At 40.0% G+C, this 20,884-nt stretch overlaps 1 protein-coding gene across 1 annotated transcript; it reads left to right on the top strand.

The window, feature by feature from the left end:
* The first annotated feature begins 9,788 nt into the window (after positions 1–9,788).
* On the top strand, positions 9,789–10,766 carry LOC138074236 (olfactory receptor 1L3-like). The gene has a single exon (XM_068966314.1). It carries the CDS (start codon positions 9,789–9,791, stop codon positions 10,764–10,766), a length of 978 nt encoding a protein of 325 aa, XP_068822415.1.
* The last annotated feature ends 10,118 nt before the right edge of the window (positions 10,767–20,884 follow it).

Here is a 20,884-nt window from a genome sequence, read left to right as displayed (position 1 = left end):
GAGGAGCTGAGGTCTTAGTGAGTGAAAGTCAAGTCACTCAGTCGTGTCCGACTCTTTGCAACCCCATGGACTATAGCCTACAGGCTCCTCTGTCCATGGGATTTTCCAGGCAATAGTACTGGAGTGGATTGCCATTTCCTTCTCCAGGGGATCTTCCCAGACCCAGGGATCAAACCCGGGTCTCCCACATTGTAGACAGACGTTTAACCATCTGAGCCACCAGGGAAGTCCACCAGGAGGTCTTAGTAGAATCCTACAAATCTCTTGCTCTTGACTGAATGTTTTTAATATGTCTGTGATTAGATCCTGAAGGATGGTATTTTCAATGGTGGTTCATTCCTGATAAAAAGAATGCTTATCGCATGTGTTGAAGCTAGTAGGTTGAAGCTACTCCTGAATATGATGCCTCCTTCCCTGTGGTCTCTAATATCATCTGGCTGGGACAAAGACTACCTGAATCTTGTTCTCTGTGCCTAGATCTAAATCTGAAACAAACTTTCATTCTCCTTTCACTTAAACCTGTGCTCAGTCACTCTGCCATGTTTAACTCTTTGAAACTCCATGGACTGAGGCCTGCCAGGCTCCTCTGTCCATGGAATTTTCCAGCCCAGAATGCTGGAGCAAGTTGCCATTTCCTGCTCCAGGGGATCTTCTAAACCCAGGGGTTGAACCCCCATCTCCTGCATTGACTGGGAGATTCTTTACCACTGCACCACCTGGGAAGCCCCTCACTGAAATCTAACCCTGCCAAAATCCCTCTTGGACTTGAGTTTAATCACTTCAAACTCCTGAGTATCATTATTCACGGGGCTTCCCAAGTCATGTTAGTGGTAAAGAACCCACCTGCCAATGCAAGAGACATATGAGACACGTGTTTGATCCCTGGGTCAGGAAGATTCCCTGGAGGAAGGTACAGCAACCCATTCCAGTATCCTTGCCAAGAGGATGGACAGAGGAGCCCCGCGGGCTGAAATCCATAGGGTCACAGAGTCGAACATGACTGAAGCAACTTAGCACACACATGCATCCTTATTCATAAGGCTGAGTTTTCTTATGTAGTCATTTAAACCTGCGTGTGTTTGTGTGTGCGTGAGAGAGAGAGACTTCAGCACATTAGTCCAAAGGCTCCTCAATAACAAGATCTCTCTCTCTGATTATAAAGATCAGAATGACTCCTTCCTCTGCACCACCTCAAAGACTCAGGACCTTATTTCTAAAATTATTATATTAAAAAAAACAAAAACAAAAACAAAACAGCCTACCAGATGACTCTTGATGAACCAGTTCCAGGCCACATCCTTAAGTACCCATCATTCCAATATTCTTCCTGCTTTCCACCGGTCGCAACTAAAGAAACATTATGCCCTTCCTCATTCATTTAATTTGACCTGAGTTCAACTGCACCACTTTCCCAGGCAGTAAATATCAGGTACCAGTTACTCTAGTAGTAGGTGTTTTCAACTACTGGGGATTCTTCTTTCTCAACAAATTTAAGTCAAGCTACAGAAAAAAACAAATTGGGTAGGAGAAAATGCTTTTGTTCATTTGTAAGTTCTGAAAAATATTAAAGTCACTGCTAGTCCATACATTTTTGAATTTGGAAATTTAGAGGTTTGTGAATCCGCTTGTCTGTTCAACTAATTTCTGTTTCTTGTCCACCATATGCCAGTCTACCAGACTTGGAAACAAAGATTATGTGCTAGTTCTTAAATCAACAATCTGATGGCCAAAAATCTGTGGGATCCCAAGGAAACAAAATAACAGACAATGCAAGGATTTGGAGCAAAATGTTGTACTATTTGGATTGTTTGAGTTTACAAGGTATAGAAGAACACACGCTTTTTTAATTGAAGTATAATTTTAGTTGAAGTTTTATTTATAATGTATTAGTTTCAGGTATACAGCAAAGTGATTCAGTTTATATATATATATACACATATGTCAGATTCTTTTCCATTATAGGTTATTATAAGATATTGAATATAGTTCCCTGTGCAATACAGTAAATCTTTGTTGTTTGTGGACCACACATACTTTTAAGGAACAGGTGGCAAATTAACAAATATCTTCAGACTTAAGTAAGAAGAGACTTTATTTGAAAGGATTCTTGCAAGAGGGAGGAAAGACCTAGGGCAATAGAAGGGAGGCTGCTATTTCAATTGGGAGGAACCCCCACCATGAGATCTGCAGGGGTCTCAAAGGTCAGAAAGAAAATGACTTTTTTAAAATGGAGAAGAGAATGAGGCTAGAAAGAACCATGCATAGAAAAGTGGGATGAACTGGTGGCAACGGTGAAATTGGATAGTTGATCAGGGTAAGTTTTTCCCTGAGGTCAGTGGATGCTACAGAGGAGTCACTAGGAGGGGTTGTATTCTGACTCTGGCTGAGGGTGGGTCAAAGTTCAGCCATTTTCCATGACACAAAAGGATGGATGGGTTCTTCTAACTTTGTCTTCCATGAGCACAGGACTTGGATAAAATTCAACATTGCCAAGGGGATTTTTGTAAAGGGTTATTGTAAGGATTCACAAGGGAAAAAAAGTGAGACATAAGTCTCAGCTGCACAAACACAGATCTAAGACAATAAATCTTGAGTGTTTTCATCATACACACACAATAACTAGGTGGTGACAGATGTGTTGACTCACCTTATTGTGATAATCATTTCACAATATCTAAATATATCAAATCATCACACTACACGTCCTAAATTTACACAAGCTGTCAACTATAGGCTTCCCAGATGGCTCCGTGGTAAAGAATCTGCATGCCAATGCAGGAGCCACAGGAGGCTCGGATTCAATCTCTGAGTCCGGAAGACCTCCTGGAGGAGGAAATAGCAACCTACTCCAGTATTCTTGCCTGAATCCCATGAACAGAGGGGCCTGGCGGGCTACAGTCCATGGGGTCGCAAAGAGTCAGACACGACTGAGTGACTGAGCATGCGCACGGCTTGTCAGTACTCCAAAGGGAGCTGATAGCAGAGGGCTGTCTGTCAGCAGCTCCCCGCCCTCCAATTACTGGGGCAAATAAGTCCCTCATTCCTAAGAGAGGATCAGGGAAATGCATGACAATATCCATCACAGGTACTTAACACAGCAATTGCTCGTCAGTGTTGTTTACTGTCATTTTTATTAGCAGCAGCAGCAACAACAATATCATCCATAGGTTCTTGTTTTCCCTCCAGACACTGAGGATCAACTTTCCTCTGCTCAGTTGAAAAAATCATATGTATTGTGATCCTTCTCTTCAATCTTAGCCCTATCCCACTGGTGCTATGTGTACGTCAATCATTGTTAGGCCGTAATAGGTGCACATTGAGAAAAACCACTGGGCGTCTACTATACACCAGGCTCTGTCTTAGATGCTGATGATCCAGTAATAAATGAAATGAAATATGTCCCCTCCCTCATGGGTCTTTCAGACCAACTGATATGGAAGAAGTCATTACAAGTAAGATGAACACTGTAAGAAGAAATTAAGGGGGTCTATATCAGCAAGTCTTTTCCTTTTACCATGTGATCTCATTTAATACTCACAATCCAATGAGGTCGACCTTATTAATTCTGTTCTATGGATTAAATATACTGGGGCTCGAAGAGAAATGCCTTGCCTCAAGTCACTCAGCTTATAGCACAGGGAGCAGGAATTCAACAATAGATACACTGCCAACAAGATCATGCTCTCTCAGGTGCCTGGGTTTGTTCCCGTGACAGGAGGGGAAATGCAAGTTGCTGGACCCTAATTAAAGCACCAAAGTATATTTAGGTTTAGAAACAGAGTCATTTAATTCAAAATGTCTTTCTTAACTTCATCAGAAGGGGTACACTGACTTGTGATTCTATCTCTAAACTAAAAGTTGCCCCACTCATTTATAATTTGGGGAGAAAGGAAGACCCAGGAGAGTAGAAAAACATTTTTTAAACCAAAGACTTCATCTACAGTTTAGTTATACTGGCAACAATGAATGAAAATGCACTGTATAACAAACCTGCCTACACTGTTAATGAGAATGTAATTTGGCACAGCCACTAAGGAGAGCAATATGGAGGTTCCTTAAAAAAACTAAAAATAGAGCTACCATATGATCTAGCAATGCTACTCCTGGGCATATATCTGGAGAAAATCATAATTCAAAAAGATACATGCACCCCAGTAGCCAACACATGGAAGTAACCTAAATGTCCACCAACAGATGAATGGATAAAGAAGATGTGGGGTATGCATATGTATATTCAATGGAATACTGCTGCTGATGCTGCTAAGTCGCTTCAGTTGTGTCCGACTCTATGCGACCTCATAGACGGCAGCCCTCCAGGCTCCGCTGTCCCTGGGATTCTCCAGGCAAGAACACTGGAGTGGGTTGCCATTTCCTTCTCCAACAATGGAATACTACTCAGCCATAAAAAATAATGCCATTTGCAGCAACATGGACAGACCTAGAGATTATCATACCAGGTGAAAGTAAGCCAGACAAAAACAAATATTATATGCTATTGCTTAAATGCAGAATCTAAAAAAAAAATACAAATGAACTTATAAACAAAACAGAAATAGACTCACATACATAGAAAATAAATGTGGTTCCAAAGGGGAAGTGTGGGAGGGATAAGTTAGGAATTTGAGATTAACATATACACACTACTATGTATAAAATAGATAACCAACAAGGACCTACTGTATAGGACAAGGAACTGTACTCAATATTTTGCAATAACCTATAATGGAAAAGATTCTGAAAAAGAATATATAATTATGTATATATTCACATACATACATACATATATATATATATATATATCACTTTGATGCACTCCTGAAACACACAGCATTGTAAATCAACTACACTTCAATTTCAAAAATGTACTTTGTAAATAGTCATTATCTCCTCTCCTAGTCATGTTTGATGACTTTTTACAGTTATCTAAAACAAATTTTCACTTTTGATGACTGAATAAAAAGCAATTCAAGAGCAGAAAAGTCTTACCTCTAATATTAACTGGAAAGAAAAGGCAACAGAGCAAACCTGCATTTATGATAAGCATAGTTAAGTCTAACTGACATTGAGACCTTCATTTCAATATGATTAATTGGTTAGCAAAAGACCTTTGTTTAGTTCTTTCTATTTTTTATCATTTTATAGACCAACATCTGAAAAATGCTCTTTTAAGTTCAAAGGATAAGTTTCATAATCTCCTTTTGATTAGAGCTAATTATCTCCTTACAGAAAAAATTGTCTGATATTATTTTTTATTCTCAAAGAGGAGCCTTAGATTAGTGTGTTTCCACATTTTCCCTTTGATAATTTACTCTGTCTTATTATGACTTGTCAAATTGCAATTATTAAGAATTTTTGTGCATCTTTTCTTCCTTTAGAACTCTGATATATGAGTATTGTCCCAGTATTTACATCTTCTTGAGGTATTGACTCTTTTACCAATGAATAATGTCCTTCTTTACCCCTTGAAACATTTTTTTTACTTAAAGTCTATTTTGTCTGATAATTACCAAAGCCATCTCAGCTCTATTTTGGTTAATATTTTCACTGAGTATCTTTTTCTACCCTTTCACTTTTATTTGTGTCCCTGGATCTAAAGTGATCTCTTGTAGACAGTTTATGTTTAGATCACATTTGTTTGATTTAATCCTGTCAGCCAATCACTCTCTTTTTAATTAAATAGTTTAATTCATTTACATTTACATTTAAAGTAATTATAGCTAAAGAAGGACTTAACTTCTGCCAATTCCCTGGTGGTGCAGAGGTTAAAGCATCTGCCTGCAATGTGGGAGACCTGGGTTCGATCCCTGGGTCGGGAAGATCCCCTGGAGAAGGAAATGGCAACCCACTCCAGTATTCTTGCCTGGAGAATCCCATGGACGGAGGAGCTTGGTGGGCTACAGTCCACGGGTTGCAAAGAGTCGGATACGACTGAGTGACTTTTATCTATCTTTATCTACATGTCTTATGTCTTTCTTGTTCCCCAGTTCCCCATTACTTTCTTCTTTTGTATATAATTTATTTTTTTAGTTTACTGTTTTGATTCTCCTCTTATTTCCATATATATATATATATATGTATGTATGTATGTATGTATGTGTGTATTTATTTAACTATTTCCTTCATGCTACCCTGAAGATTGCATCTTATATTTATTATACCCCAGTTTGAATTAATATCAATGTTCTGGTATTTAAAACTACTCAATAACAGTAGTAATTAGATAAAGACATATCATTTTGATGATAGTTAAACCTAATTCCTCCATAGCAGTCTGTTTCTTCTTCTCTAGAATAGTAAAATATTTTCTTTAGAAATGAAACCTACTAATTACACCATCTAATTACAGTAGAGTTCTCAGGAGAAGTGACTAGCAGAATGAGTGCTAATTACAATGACCTAGTGGTTTTTATTTATTTAGGTCTCTACTTTGACACAAATATGATAAGAAAATGAATATTTTACTTTTAAAAATATAGTCCAGTATTATAGAAATAAATATTGACATTTTAGAATTGGAATGAAATGAATAAGAAAAATATTAAATAACTATAGAACCAAAGAACTAAGGGAATTTTTGTTGCCATCTTCTAACATTGGAAAATATTGCTTAGGCAGTTAGCTTAGTCCATGCTTAGGTCAATATCATAAATATTTACTGAGCACTCTGCAGTAAGGGCTTCCCTTGTGGTTCAGCTGGTAGAGAATCTGCCTGCAATGTGGGAGAGCTGGGTTCGATCACTAGGTTGGGAAGATCCCCTGGAGAAGGGAATGGCTACCCACTCCAGAATTCTGGCCTGGAGAATTCCATGGACTGTATAGTCCATGGGGTCACAAAGAGTTGGACACAACTGAGTGGCTTTCCCTTGAACTTGAACTTCTGCAGTAAAGGATGGGTGCTAGGTGCTATGGGATTCTAATCTGTTAGATCCAAGGGAAAATTATGTCTCTTTTACTTAGAGCTGTATATCCTCAGTGGATAACAGACTGTATAGCTCATGGTAAAGACATAACAAACACTTATGGACTGATGCGCTCATAGATGAACTGAACATTATTCTTACCTCCTTAACTCCAGATTATTGTATATGATTAAATCTAATCTACCATCAATTATAAAATACATTATTTTAATATGCCAGTGAGAAAAAGGCTCCCAATTATTTGTGACACACCATAAACTTAAATGAACCTCAATATGAGATATTAAAGTATAAAAAAGTGTCTTAAAATTAATAAAATATGGCTTTACTGATGAAATAGCTGGCTCATGAACAATATATAGCACATAGTGTCCAGAATAAGAGACTTCCCAGGTGTCTCAGTAGTAAAAGAATCCTCCTGCAATGCAGGAGACATGGGTTCGATCCCTGATTTGGGAAGATCCCTAGGAGAAGGAAATGGCAACACACTCCAGACAGAGGAGCCTGGTGGGCTAGTCAGGGTCACAAAGAGTCAGACACGACTGAGCGACTGGACACGCATGCTCATCTGGAATAAGGCCTGGATTTGATTCAGGGCTCCAAAAGATTTCATGTTTAATCTGACAAAGAAAAAATAAGGCAATATTTTAGCTTCCTTAGTAAATAGAAGCCTGTTTCTTAACAGAAAAATTTAAATTTTGTCAAAGAAAACAGAGAGGCCTTTCAGGGTAGTAGTTCAACTACACAGTTTGGCTTCAAAGAGTCCTTGATTCAAGTTATATTTTGTCAGCTATCTTATTTTTTTTAAGTCACTATACAATGAAGAAAATAAGTGCACATGTTATGAGGCTGTTGTGTGGTTTGCGTCAGAGAGACTTATAAATTCCTGAGTACATAAATGTTAGTTGCCTTCCTTTAAGTGAAAGATTATGTAACAATAAACATGATTTGTGTTTAATGAAAATTCATGTGCTGAGGGAGCAGAGAAGACAGATATATCATTCTAATCAGGTCACCAAGGAATGCTCCCTATAGAAGGCTGCATTTGAGCCTGGAGATGCAGGTGAAGGGAGAAATGCAAGACAGTGGGGTGGTTGAATTGTAAGACGTGATCAGGAATCACTAAGTGACAGGACATGAGCAACATGTATTTGGTGAGGCATGTTAAAACCCTGATGTAGGGATTCTGTGTGCTTTCATGAATTAAGAAGAGTCAAAGATCTGAAACTGGTGGTTTTCCACAGTGGTGGCAGCTAGGAATGGTAATCAAATATCTGAGCAGACTTGGGGTCACCACGGAAGGGTGATCTGAGGTTAGGTTCAAAAGCTATGATCCTCCCTTTTGTTAGAGGATAGTGACATAAAGCCACAGCTACTGAACTAACAGCTGTATCTAAATTTGGGAGAGATGGAGAGACAGTAGTTGTCCTTTGTTAAAATGGAAGCATTCAGGGAGGCCAAATGGAGACTTTATAGGCTCAAGGGGGATCTTGAACCCAGATGTCCCTGCCTGGTACTCCATCCTCAGTGCTACATGGGACACCGCCCAGGTAAGCCCTCAGAGGGGTTGAAGAGCCAGGGATGGAAAACTATTGTCCCTCTTAGATACCTATGTCAAGCTTAACAGAGGTTACACTAGACACACAGGTTTGAAGAAAGGGACTTGGGGCCATCCTGGGAGGCAGAGCATGTAATTCTTCTGGATCCATGGAGATGATCCCGCACAAAGTTAATGGATGTTTGTTTCCTTACTCTCTCCTCCACCGAACACCAGGGACTTGGTGACACAGTATTAGAGGATGCTCCCAGGAGGGAAGCAAGAGCTGTAAGTATCTGCAGGTTATGAAGGATGATAAGAATCCAGGGAAGGGAGCATCAGATGGAAGAAACATTAGGAAATGGTCTGCAGTCAATCAGGTACCTTTTTGTATGCTGTCTCTTGGCACAGTTTTGTCTTCTTTTTGACAAGTCATTCCATGGAGCATAAGTAAGAGAAGAGTGGAATAAACAGATGAGGCAAGACTTCAAAGTTTTTCCCAGGTAAGCAATCAACTTTGAGAATGCCTGGCAAGAAGTTGTGAATCTCTGATCTCAGAGAGATAATTAGTCATCACTGGACACTAAATAAGTAATTAGTCATCACTAGAGACTAAATATGTTCATGCAAATGTTGAGTTTTTATGTCTATACTCCAAAGTTGAATCTTCCCTTACCCATCTGTCTGTGAGTCACATTTCTCTGGCCTCAGGACATGAACTACCAGTCAAGGAACAGGGAGACTGGGGCGTTCATTTTCTCATGCAAGTTCACTCCCTCTTTCTCACTTCTCCTTCCCCATCTCTCTTTTCACTACAATTGTTTACATTCAATTCAGTGTGCTTTAGATGACTTCCTCACTCCATTATCTATGATGTGGAAAGAAGCATCTTGATTCAAAAAGATTCAACTGCAAACTAGATGAGATGACTGTATCAAGATGTCGGTTAGTCACTGATAATCCTTAATCAGAAGCTGACCTGAACCCGATTCACAGACTGCATCTGTGGTTCCTGTGATTATGAGCCACAGAGTAGGGAAGAGGGAAAGGAAACCAACTCTCAAACCCCTTTTTCTCTCTGTCTCTCTCTCCCCAATGCTGCCCCAGATCTGTTTTCTATAGCTCTCCGTCACAAAGATTTTTTTAAAAAACAGTGAAAACATACTTTGACCCTGATTTCTCCATATTCAAGGAAAAAAAAAACACATTACATTAAAAACTCTATTTATTAATAACTTCTCAGTGTAAGATACAAGATGGAAAGATGCATGTCCCAGATGACGAGAACCATCCATTGACCTTATTGTTTATCTGCAGGTGCATTCAAGTCCATGGGAATGTCCAACCTAACAAGACTCCCTGAATTCATCCTCTTGGGACTCTCTTCTCGCCCTGAGGACCAGAAACCACTCTTTGCACTTTTTCTCATCATGTACGTGGTCACTTTGATGGGAAATCTGCTCATCATCTTGGCTATCCGCTCTGATCCTCAGCTCCAAAACCCAATGTATTTCTTCCTGAGCATCTTGTCCTTTGCTGATATGTGCTACACAACAGTTATAGTCCCCAAGATGTTAGTGAACTTTTTATCAGAGAAAAAGACCATTTCTTATGCTGCATGTCTGGTGCAGATGTATTTCTTCCTAGTCTTTGGAAATATGGACAGTTACCTCCTGGCAGCCATGGCCATTGACCGCTATGTAGCTATCTGCAACCCCTTGCACTATGTCACTGTTATGAGCCATGGACGCTGTATGTTGCTACTGGCCTACTCCACAGCTTTCTGCTACCTTCACTCCCTCCTGCATGTCCTCCTGGTGAATCAGCTCACTTTTTGTGCATCAAATGTTATCCATCACTTTTTCTGCGATGTCAACCCTGTTCTGAAGCTGGCCTGCTCTTCTACCTCTGTCAATGAAGTTGTCGCCATGTCAGAAGGGCTGGTTTCTGTGATGGCCCCATTTGTCTGCATCGTCATCTCTTACCTGAGAATCCTCATTGCGGTCCTCAAAATTCCCTCAGCTGCTGGAAAACACAAAGCCTTCTCCACCTGCAGCTCCCATCTCACTGTGGTGACTCTCTTCTATGGGAGTATTTGCTGTGTCTATTTCCAGCCATTGTCTAGCTACGCTGTCAAAGATCGAATAGTAACTGTCAACTACACTGTACTGACACCAATGCTGAACCCATTTATCTACAGTTTAAGAAACAAAGACATGAAACAGGGCTTAGAGAAATTGCTAAGCAGGATTAAGTTTCAAATGAATAGGCTTTCTACTACAAATTCCAACAAAATCCATGGAACCTGACTGAAAGGTGTCTGTGTGGGTGTGGTGCACATGTGCACACTCATGCACACACACATCAGCATCTGAGGGAAGTCTTTTATGGAGAAATACTCTTTCATCAATTGAGTGCACAGTTTTCCACCCTGTGGTCTCTATCATGCTGTGGTTGGATAGTTCTACCCATGTCCTGGTACCTATGCTAGAACTGTAGACTCACTCCATGATACCTCTCCATTCTAGAAAAATCACATCCCCTTTGTTCCTTCTATATTTACTTGGAACTGTCCATTTTTCCATCTATTTATAACTTCAGCCAAGTTTAGCCATTTGAATTTTTGTACACATCTATGGAGAAATCTATTCACGTGCAAAGATATTTATGCATACATAACCACTCTGTTCTATTTAAACTTTTAGGCATTTTTTGCAGGTGTGTCTGTGTGTGTGTATTTGGTCAGGGGGCGGTGACCTCCCTGTCAGACGAGCCTCGGGATCTCCTTACCTGTGTGTTTTTCTCTCTGAAAATGCCTATATTTCCATGTCTTTTTTATCTGCTTATTTTTTCAGAATGAAGGAAGATTTATTTATTCTGTGTAATCAGAAATGCTTCCTGTAGCCCCTGGAGGCAGAATCAAAAATCAATGGATGAATTTCAATTAAAAAAAAAGATAAATGGATGTAAACTAATAGTTACAAGCATTTGGTTTAGAATGCCTGATATGAAAGAGCCTTTCAATTTAGGTGGGGAATGAATCATATAGAAAAGCAGAATCAGAGAGAGGAAGACAAAAACTAGGGCCTTCATTTATATGTCGAATCCAAAAATCAAAGCTATTGAATAAATAAAACAGAAAAAGACCACAAATTCAGAGAACAAACCACTGGTTGCCAGAGGGGAAGGGTGGTTTGGGGCAAGTAGGAATGGGAAAAATAGGTGAAAGGGAATAAGATATAAAATATCTTATTAATAAATGTCAGTTATAAAATAAAGTCACAGGCAAGGGATGTAATGTACAAAATGTAAATATAGTCAATAACATAATAACTTTGTATGGTGTACATTCTATCAGTTCAGTCACTCAGTCATGTCCAACTGTTTGCCACCCATGGACTGTAGCACGCCAGGCTTCCCTCTCCAACACCAACTCCCGGAGCTAGCTCAAACTTATGCCCATTGGCAGATGGTGATGCCATCCAACCATCTCATCTTATGCTATCCCCTTCTCCTCCTGCCTTCAATGTTTCCCAGCATCAGTGTCTTTTCCAATGAGTCAGTTCTTCACATCTGGTGGCCAAAGTGTTATAGACTATAGTGTATAATCTATAAAAATATCAAATCACTATTGGTCACCTGACACTAATATAATATTATAAGTCAACTATACTTCAATAAAAAAAGGAAAAGAAAGCAGTCAGATGAATTACTATGCATTATGTTGTTATAGGTAAGGACAGTTTGGGTGACTTTCCCTCCTGGTGTTTGTACTTTAACAAATGGAATTGTTTAAGTCAGACAAATTAATTTCTCATGGTATGTTACACAAGGAATTGATGGATGACCTTAAAGTTGTAAATGATAAATTAAAGAGTGTTTAAATCCCTTTGATTTTGCTTCAATCATCCCTTACACAGGTAAAATTTATGAAATTCATAAATTGAAATTATAATAATCCCCAGGATCTCAGAATGTGACTTATTTGGGGATAAGTTCTTTAAAGAGGCAATTAAGTTAAAATGCAAAGAACTGACTCATTGGAAAAGACCCTGATGCTGGGAGACATTGAAGGCAGGAGGAGAAGGGGATGACAGAGGATGAGATAGTTGGATGGCATCACCAACTCAATGGACATGAGTTTCAGCCAGCTACAGGAGTTGGTGATGGACAGGGAAGCCTGGCATGCTACATCCCATGGGGTCACAAAGAGTCAGACACAACTGAGTGACTGAACTGAACTGAAGTTAAAAGGATGTCATTAGGATGGACTCTACTACTATATGGTGTCTATAAAAAGAGATTAGGACACAGATACACAAAGAAGGAGGACCATGTGGTACTCATTGTCTCAAATGTTTAATCCACAACACAAGAATTCCACATGTCTTCCATTCTGGCAATTACAGTAGTTTTCAAAACCTAAAAGTCTCTGATTCATGGATAAATCCAGTGGAATATAAAACTAGGAAATTTCCATAACCTCTAGCTTGCCTGGGAATAAGACCTAAACTTAACTAGTAAGAGACTGGGGTGCAAAAGTCAGAGCAAATTATCAGAATGATTAATAGGTTCCCCACTAAAGCAATGAGGTATACAAAGTGAAAAAGGACAAAGAGAGGCTTCTAGTCCTCAAACCAGAAGAGTCTCTGGAAGATGAAATCAAACTGTATAGTTGAGATTCACTTGTAGATACATAAAAATTTTTAATAAATTCTGCCAGATTAGATTCTTAGCAATTCACAGTCTCCAGAAAAACATGAAGACTACATTTCTCCATATCTCCACCAATACTGTATGCTACTAATTTATAAAGATTTAAAATCTCAATCTGATGATGGACAGTGGCATCTTAGTGCATTTCTCCCTACTGAAGCAGAAGAGCAAATTTCCTATCATTATTGAGCTTTTGCACCATCTCTTTAAACTGGACATCCCAGGTGGCTCAAGTGTCTGTCTGCCAATGCAGGAGACACAGGTTTGAACCCTGGGTTGGAAAGAACCCCTGGAGAAGGAAATGGCAACACACTCTAGTATTCTTGCCTGGAAAATTCCATGGACAGAGGAGGTTGGTGGGCTACAGCCCATGGGGTCGAAAAGAGTCAGACACAACTTAGTGGCTGAACACAGCACACTTCCTTAAATTGCCTAAGTATTTTGCCCTTTGGGGAGATTGTTGTAATTTTCTTGTCAACTTGTAGGACCTCTGTAAATTGAGAATGTTAAAAGTGTGTTTGCTTATGTATTTACAAGTATTTTTCTTCAAATAAATTATTTGTCCTGTAGTTTCAATTTTAAAAATCAACATTTTTTTTTATTTTCAACATAGACTAGTTTATTCTTCCTTTCTTTTACATTCTGAGTGAGAAGGTAGGCTATGTAAATAATAATAAAACTTGTTCTAGTATTTTGTAAATATTCTTGATTTGGACTTATATTTTTAATCAAGCTGGAGTAGAGACTTTTGGAGGGCACAAACAAAACCTTGTGTGCACCAGGAGCCAGGAAAAAGGAGCAGTGTCCCCACAAGAGATCAAACCAGTCAATCTTAAAGGACATCAGTCATTGAAAGGATTGATGCTGAATCTGAGGCTCCAATACTTTGGCTACCTGATGCGAAGAACTAACTCATTGGAAAAGACCCTGATGCTGGGAAGGATTGAAGGCAGGAGGAGAAGGGTATGACAGAAGATGGGATGGTTGGATGTCATCATCAACTCAATGGACATGAGTTTGAGCAAGTTCTGGGAGATGGTGATAGATAGGGAAGCCTGGCATGCTACAGTCCATGGAGTCGCAAAGAGTCGGACATGACCGAGTGACTGAACTGAAGAGTGCAATTTTATATGATCCTTATAAATCTATCTTTCTGATTCCAGGATTATTTTAAAGCACCCTTTCTCACTAAATTAAAAAGTCACCAATATCATATACCTAATAAGATCAGTGAACTAAAATGGGCTGGAATGGGTGAATTTCACTCAGATGACCATTACATCTACTACTGTGGGAAATAGCATTGAAACATGTGTATTATCATATGTGAAATAGATCGCCAGTCCAGGTTCAATGTATGAGACAGGGTGCCCAGGGCTGGTGTACTGGGATGATCCTGAGGGATGGGATGGCGAGGGAGGTGGGAGGGGGGTTCAGGATGGGGAACCCATGGCTGATTCATGTCAATGTATGGCAAAAACCACTACAATATTGTAAAGTAATTAGCCTCCAATTAAAGAAGAAACAAATCCCTTAGAAGAAATGGGAATAGCCATCATAGTCAACAAAAGAGTCTGAATTGCAGTACTTGGATGCAATCTCCAAAACGACAGAACGCTCTTGGTTCATTTCCAAGGCAAAGCATTCAATATCACAGTAATCTAAGTCTATGCCCCAACCAATAATGCTGAAGAAGCTGAAGTAGAACAGTTCTATGAAGACCTACAAGGCCTTCTAGAACTAACACCCCAAAAAGATGTTCTTTTCATTATAGGGGATTGGAATGCAAAAATAGGAAGTCAAGAAACACCTGGAGTAACAGGCAAATGTGGCCTTGGAGTACAGAATGAAGCAGGGCAGAAGCTAATAGAGTTTTGCCAAGATAATCCACTGGTCATAGCAAACACGCTCTTCCACCAACAAAAGAGAAGACTCTACATGTGGACATCACCAGATGGTCAATACCAAAATCAGACTGATTATATTCTTTGCAGCAAAAGATGAAGAAGGTCTATACAATCAGCAAAAACAAGACTGGATGCTGACTGTGGCTCAGATCATGAACTCCTTATTGCCAATTTCAGACTTAAATTGAAGAAAGTAGGGAACTACTAGCCCATTCAGGTATGACCTAAATCAAATCCTTATGATTATACAGTAGAAGTGACAAATAGATTCAAGGGATTAGACCTGATAGAGTGCCTGATGAACTATGGATGGAGTTTCATGACATTGTACAGGAGGCAGTGATCAAGACCATCCCCAAGAAAAAAAATGCAAAAAGGCAAAATGGTTGTCTGAGGAGGCCTTACAAATAGCTGTGAATAGAAGCAAAAGGCAAAAGAGAAAAGGAAAGATATACCCATTTGAATGCAGAGTTCCAAAGAATAGCAAGGAGAGATAAGAAAGCCCTCTTCAGTGATCAATGCAAAGAGATAGAGAAAAACAATAGAATGGGAAAGACTAGAGATCTCTTCAAGAAAATTAGAGATACCAAGGGAATATTTCATGCAAAGATGGGCTCGATAAAGGACAGAAATGGTATGGACCTAACAGAAGCAGAAGATATTAAGAAGAGGTGACAAGAATACACAGAAAAACTATCCAAGAAGATCTGCATGACCCAGATAATCACAATGGTGTGATCACTTACCTAGAGCCAGATATCCTGGAATGTAAGTCAAGCGGGCCTTAGGAAGCTTCACTATGAACAAAGCTAGTGGAGGTGATGGAATTCAAGTTGAGTATTTCAAATCCTGAAAGATGATGCTATGAAAGTGCAGCACTCAATATGTCAGCAAATTTGGAAAACTCAAAGGTGGCCACAGGACTGGAAAAGGTCAGTTTTCATTCCAATCCCAAAGAAAGGCAATGCCAAAGAATGCTCAAACTACTGCACAATTGCGCTCATCTCACATTCTAGTAAAGTAATGCTCAAAATTCTCAAAGCCACGCTTCAACAGTTAGTGAACCGTGAACTTCCAGATGTTCAAGCTGGATTTAGAAAAGGCAGAGGAACCAGAGATCAAATTGCCAACATCCACCTAGATAGCGTATTCAAAAGCAGAGACATTACTTTGCCAACTAAGGTCTGTCTAGTCAAGGCTATGGTTTTTCCAGTGGTCATGTATGGATGTGAGAGTTGGACTGTGAAGAAGGCTGAGCACCAAAGAATTGATGCTTTTGAACTGTGGTGTTGGAGAAGACTCCTGAGAGTCCCTTGGACTGCAAGGAGATCCAACCGGTCCATTCTGAAGGAGATCAGCCCTGGGATTTCTTTGGAAGGAATGATGCTAAAGCTGAAACTCCAATACTTTGGCCACCTCATGAGAAGAGTTGACTCACTGGAAAAGACTCTGATGCTGGGAGGGATTGGGGGCAGGAGGAGAAGGGGACGACCGAGGATGAGATGGCTGGATGGCATCACCGACTCGATGGGTGTGAGTTTGAGTGAACTCCGGGAGTTGGTGATGGACAGGGAGGCCTGGCGTGCTGCGATTCATGGGGTCACAAAGAGTCGAACGTGACTGAGCGGCTGAACTAAACTGAACTGATTGGATCATCAAAAAAGAGAGTTTCTGAAAAACATCTACTTCTGCTTTATTGACTATGCCAAAGCCTTTGACTGTGTGGATCACAACAAACTGTGGAAAATTCTGAAAGAGATGGGAATACCAGACCACCTCACCTGCCTTCTGAGAAATCTGTATGCAGTTCAGGAAGCAACAGTTAGAACTGGACATGGAACAACAGACTGGTTCCAAATCAGAAAAGGAGTACATCAAGGCTCTATATTATTATCCTGCTTATTTAACTTATACACAGAGTACATCATGAGAAACGCTGGGCTGGATGAAGCACAAGCTGGAATCAAGATTGCCAGGGGAAATACCAATAACATCAGACATGGAAATGACACTACCCTTATGGCAGAAAGCAAAGAAGAACTAAAGGGCCTCTTGATGAAAGTGAAAGAGGAGAGTGAAAAAGTTGGCTTAAAACTCAACATTCAGAAAATGAAGATCATGGCATCTGGTCCCATCATTTCATGGCAAATAGATGGGGAAACAATGAAAACAGCAAGAGATTTTATTTGGGGTGCTCCAAAATCACTGTAGATGGTGACTGCAGCCATGAAATTAAAAGATGCTTGCTTCTTGGAAGAAAAGTTATGAACAACCTAGATAGCATATTAAAAAGCAGAGACATTACTTTGCCAACAGAGGTCCATCTAGTCAAAGCTATGGTTTTTCCAGTAGTTAGGTAAGGATGTGAGAGTTGGACTATAAAGAAAGCTGAGTGCCAAAGAATTGATGCTGTTGAACTGTGGTGTTGGAGAAGACTCTTGAGAGTCCCTTGAACAGCAAGAAGATTATACCAATCCATTCTAAAGGAAATCAGTTCTGAATATTCATTGGAAGGACTGATGCTGAAGCTGAAGCTCCAACACTTTGGCCACCTGATGAGAAGAACTGACTCATTGGAAAAGACCCTGACGCTGGGAAAGATTGAAGGCTGGGGAAGAAGGGGACAACAGAGGATGAGATGGTTGGATGGCATCACCAACTCAATGGACATGAGTTTGTGTAGGCCCTGGGATTTGGTGATGGACAGGAAAGCCTGGCGTGCTGCAGTCCATGGGGTTCACAAAGAGATGGACATGACTGAGCGGCTGAACTGAACTGAACTGTCTATTTCCGGACTCTTCATTCTGTTCCACTAATTTAATTATCTCTATTTTTGTCAAGCCCGAATGTTTAAGGACCATAGCTATATTTAATACATACTAAAGTACTTCTTTCTTTGAATATGATATTTCAAAATTATTTTTTACAATTCTCACACATTTATTTCTTTATGTGAACTTTCTAAAGGTGATAAACTCTACATTTTTTCTCTTAACCAGTCCTTCTCATGTGTGGGATCACAAACAAATCATAGGATTAAGTGGACTGTATGTAAAGTGCTTAGACCAGTAGCTGGCTATTAATAAGCATTCAATAAATGTTATTTTTGTCATTACTGTCACTTGTCTGTTCTTTTCATAATGCCAAATGAGATGGAACACTCAGATTTGATCACAAGAAGATAAGAACTTGCTTTTTTTAAGCTATGTAAATAAATCTAGTTTAGAAACAGTGGTGCATCCTGTATCAAACCTGGACTGGCAATTTCTTATATGATATTATACATGTTTCAGTGCCATTCTCCCAAATCATCCCACCCTCTCCCTCTCCCACAGAGTCCAAAAGACTGTTCTATACATCTGTGTCTCTTTTGTTCTCTCACATACAGAGTTATCATTACCGTCTTTCTAAATTCCATATATATGCGTTAGTAAGCCTCCAATTAAAATAAATAAATTTAAATAATAAAAAAAAAGAAACAGTAGTGCAGCAGTAAACGACAGCTTGCAGAAAAGAGCAGTGAGTGGTAGCTGGAAGCAAGATCTTAGTTTCCCAGACCGAGAGTCCTAACCGCTGGATCACAGGCGCCAGCAGTTAGGAGTAGGGTCCTCAGTCCTTGGCTTCCTCATTAAGAACAAATTCAGGCAAGAAGGCAGATGGTAAAGAGTAAAGTAAAACCTTTATTGAAAAGAAGAGTACATGTGGAAAGGCACATAGGCAAGCTCAGAGAGAGAATCACACTTTTGGGAAGCTTAAATCCTTTACAATGGGGCATTTTTCCAGACCTTTGTCTTCCCTCACGTTAATCATCGTGCTTTCTCCCCCACCCCCACCTCCCACCCCCGCCTGGTTAATTTGTCTCAGGACTTTCCCCTGGGGTGCGCACTCACACCTTAGCCAAGATGGATCTCAAAGTGAAGGCTTCTGGGAGGAACAAGACTCACTATGGCCTGGAGTTATCCTCTGACCTTTGATTCCAGGAAGCCTTTATGCACATGTATAGAGTCTCCCTTATCCTTTACTCAGGGTTTTTGCCTCTCTTTGTCCCTGCCATGATTATTCCCTTGAGATGTTTACAAGAGACAAAGACTGGCTACTTACCCTGAATCTGTTGTTACTTCCATTTTGGAGGGCAAACTAGAGGCTGGTTGTAAATTCCTCAACTGGAGCCCACCTATCTCTTGCCAAAGGAAGTGCAAATAGGAGGCTGGCTGGTTGTAAATGTCCAATCTGGAGCCCATCTATCTCCTACCTCAACAGAATATTCAGTTAGCTGTCCAGAGTCCTCTGGATTAGGATTCTATGCTCAAAATACAAATAACAATAACGTGTTACTTTGCTTCTGCTTTGCCATTTTTCTTTGGGCAGCATTTTCCTTAGAAACCTCATGGAAAGAGGCAGCTGGACCTTTTCAAATTTTCCTGAGTCCCTTGCCCATAATGTCCTCTTAATAATTTCCACCACCTGGTGAGCTAGAATATACTTTTAATCATTTATTTTAATAAATGTATAGGTGCCAGTTGATGTACAGTAGATCATCATAGTAATGAAAAGCAACCAGCACAAATCAATCACCTACAATTCTGACTGATAGGAATTAATCACCTCATTTCAAAGATAAGGAAACCGAAGTTCAAAGAGGTGAAGCGACAAAGTCATGAACAGGTAAGTGGTAATCACAACTCAGACTCAGAATTGATTAACCCTAAATCCCAACTGCATCCCCAAACGCTATCAGGAGAAATGGTAAATGTCTAAGGCCACGTCTTAACCTGCATGAAGATGTAGTCAAGGCCGTTCCCCAGAGTCGCTCCTGGGTTTGTTTCTGGAAGAGTTCTAAACCAGATGAGCCAATGTTCTGATCAGATCGACACTTCTGCCCTTGAGGAAGGGTATATTTTTCTAACTAGACAGGGGCATGGGTGGGCCTGGAGAGTCTGTTTCTCTGACTGACGACTGTGTTGGGATCAGTTGTGACCAAGGTTACACTGAAACTGATTTGCTGTGCTAAGAGGCTCCAGCCTTAATTCCCAATCAACAATTCACAAGGAGAAGCCAAACTTTTACCTCCAGACTTTATCTAATTAGGCTATAAGTAGCTGCCCTGAGTGGTTAATTAGCATCAGAGTCAAGTTGCCTAGAGGTTCACTAGCAAAATCTCCCCTGAGTCTTGTTAAGAAAGCTGAGAGTGCACCTGTCCCTCTAAGGGAGCTTCTGCAGTGATAGTAGCTCAGAAACTTTTCTGACACGTTGTCATGAGAGAGGTCTCCTGGTTTTCCTCCTGGGCTGCTCTCAAGGGGCCGTATTCTGCTTTAATTCTAGAAAGAGGAAACCGGATGCCTTAACTCAAAGATTTGCCTCCTGACGCCAATCCCTCAGGGCAACATTGGAGGAGCTACTAAATAATCACTTTAGAGGAAGGTAGTTTTAAACTGTTCTAGGCATGGCTCTTTCCCTTGTATTCTTTGAATAACATTATCCTTGAGGCATCTAATTCAATTCCCCCATTCTTTTGGTCTCCTTATTAAAAACATTTGTTAGAGTGTCTACTTTTATCTAAAGCAGTGATTCTCTACCTCCCCTGAATCAGCATCATCTGGGAAGCTTTTAAAACAATCATCAAATCCCTTATGACTATGCAGTGGAAGTGAGAAATAGATTTAAGGGACTAGATCTGATAGACAGAGTGCCTGATAAACTATGGATGGAGGTTCGTGACATTGTACAGGAAACAGAAATCAACACCATCCCCAAGAAAAAGGAACGCAAAAAAGCGAAATGACTGTCTGAGGAGGCCTTACAAA

This window comes from Capricornis sumatraensis, chromosome 1 (assembly GCF_032405125.1).
Source record: "Capricornis sumatraensis isolate serow.1 chromosome 1, serow.2, whole genome shotgun sequence".
Lineage (NCBI taxonomy): Eukaryota > Metazoa > Chordata > Mammalia > Artiodactyla > Bovidae > Capricornis > Capricornis sumatraensis.
Note: the sequence above shows the minus strand (reverse complement) of the source record. Positions and strands in the feature narration are given on the sequence as shown.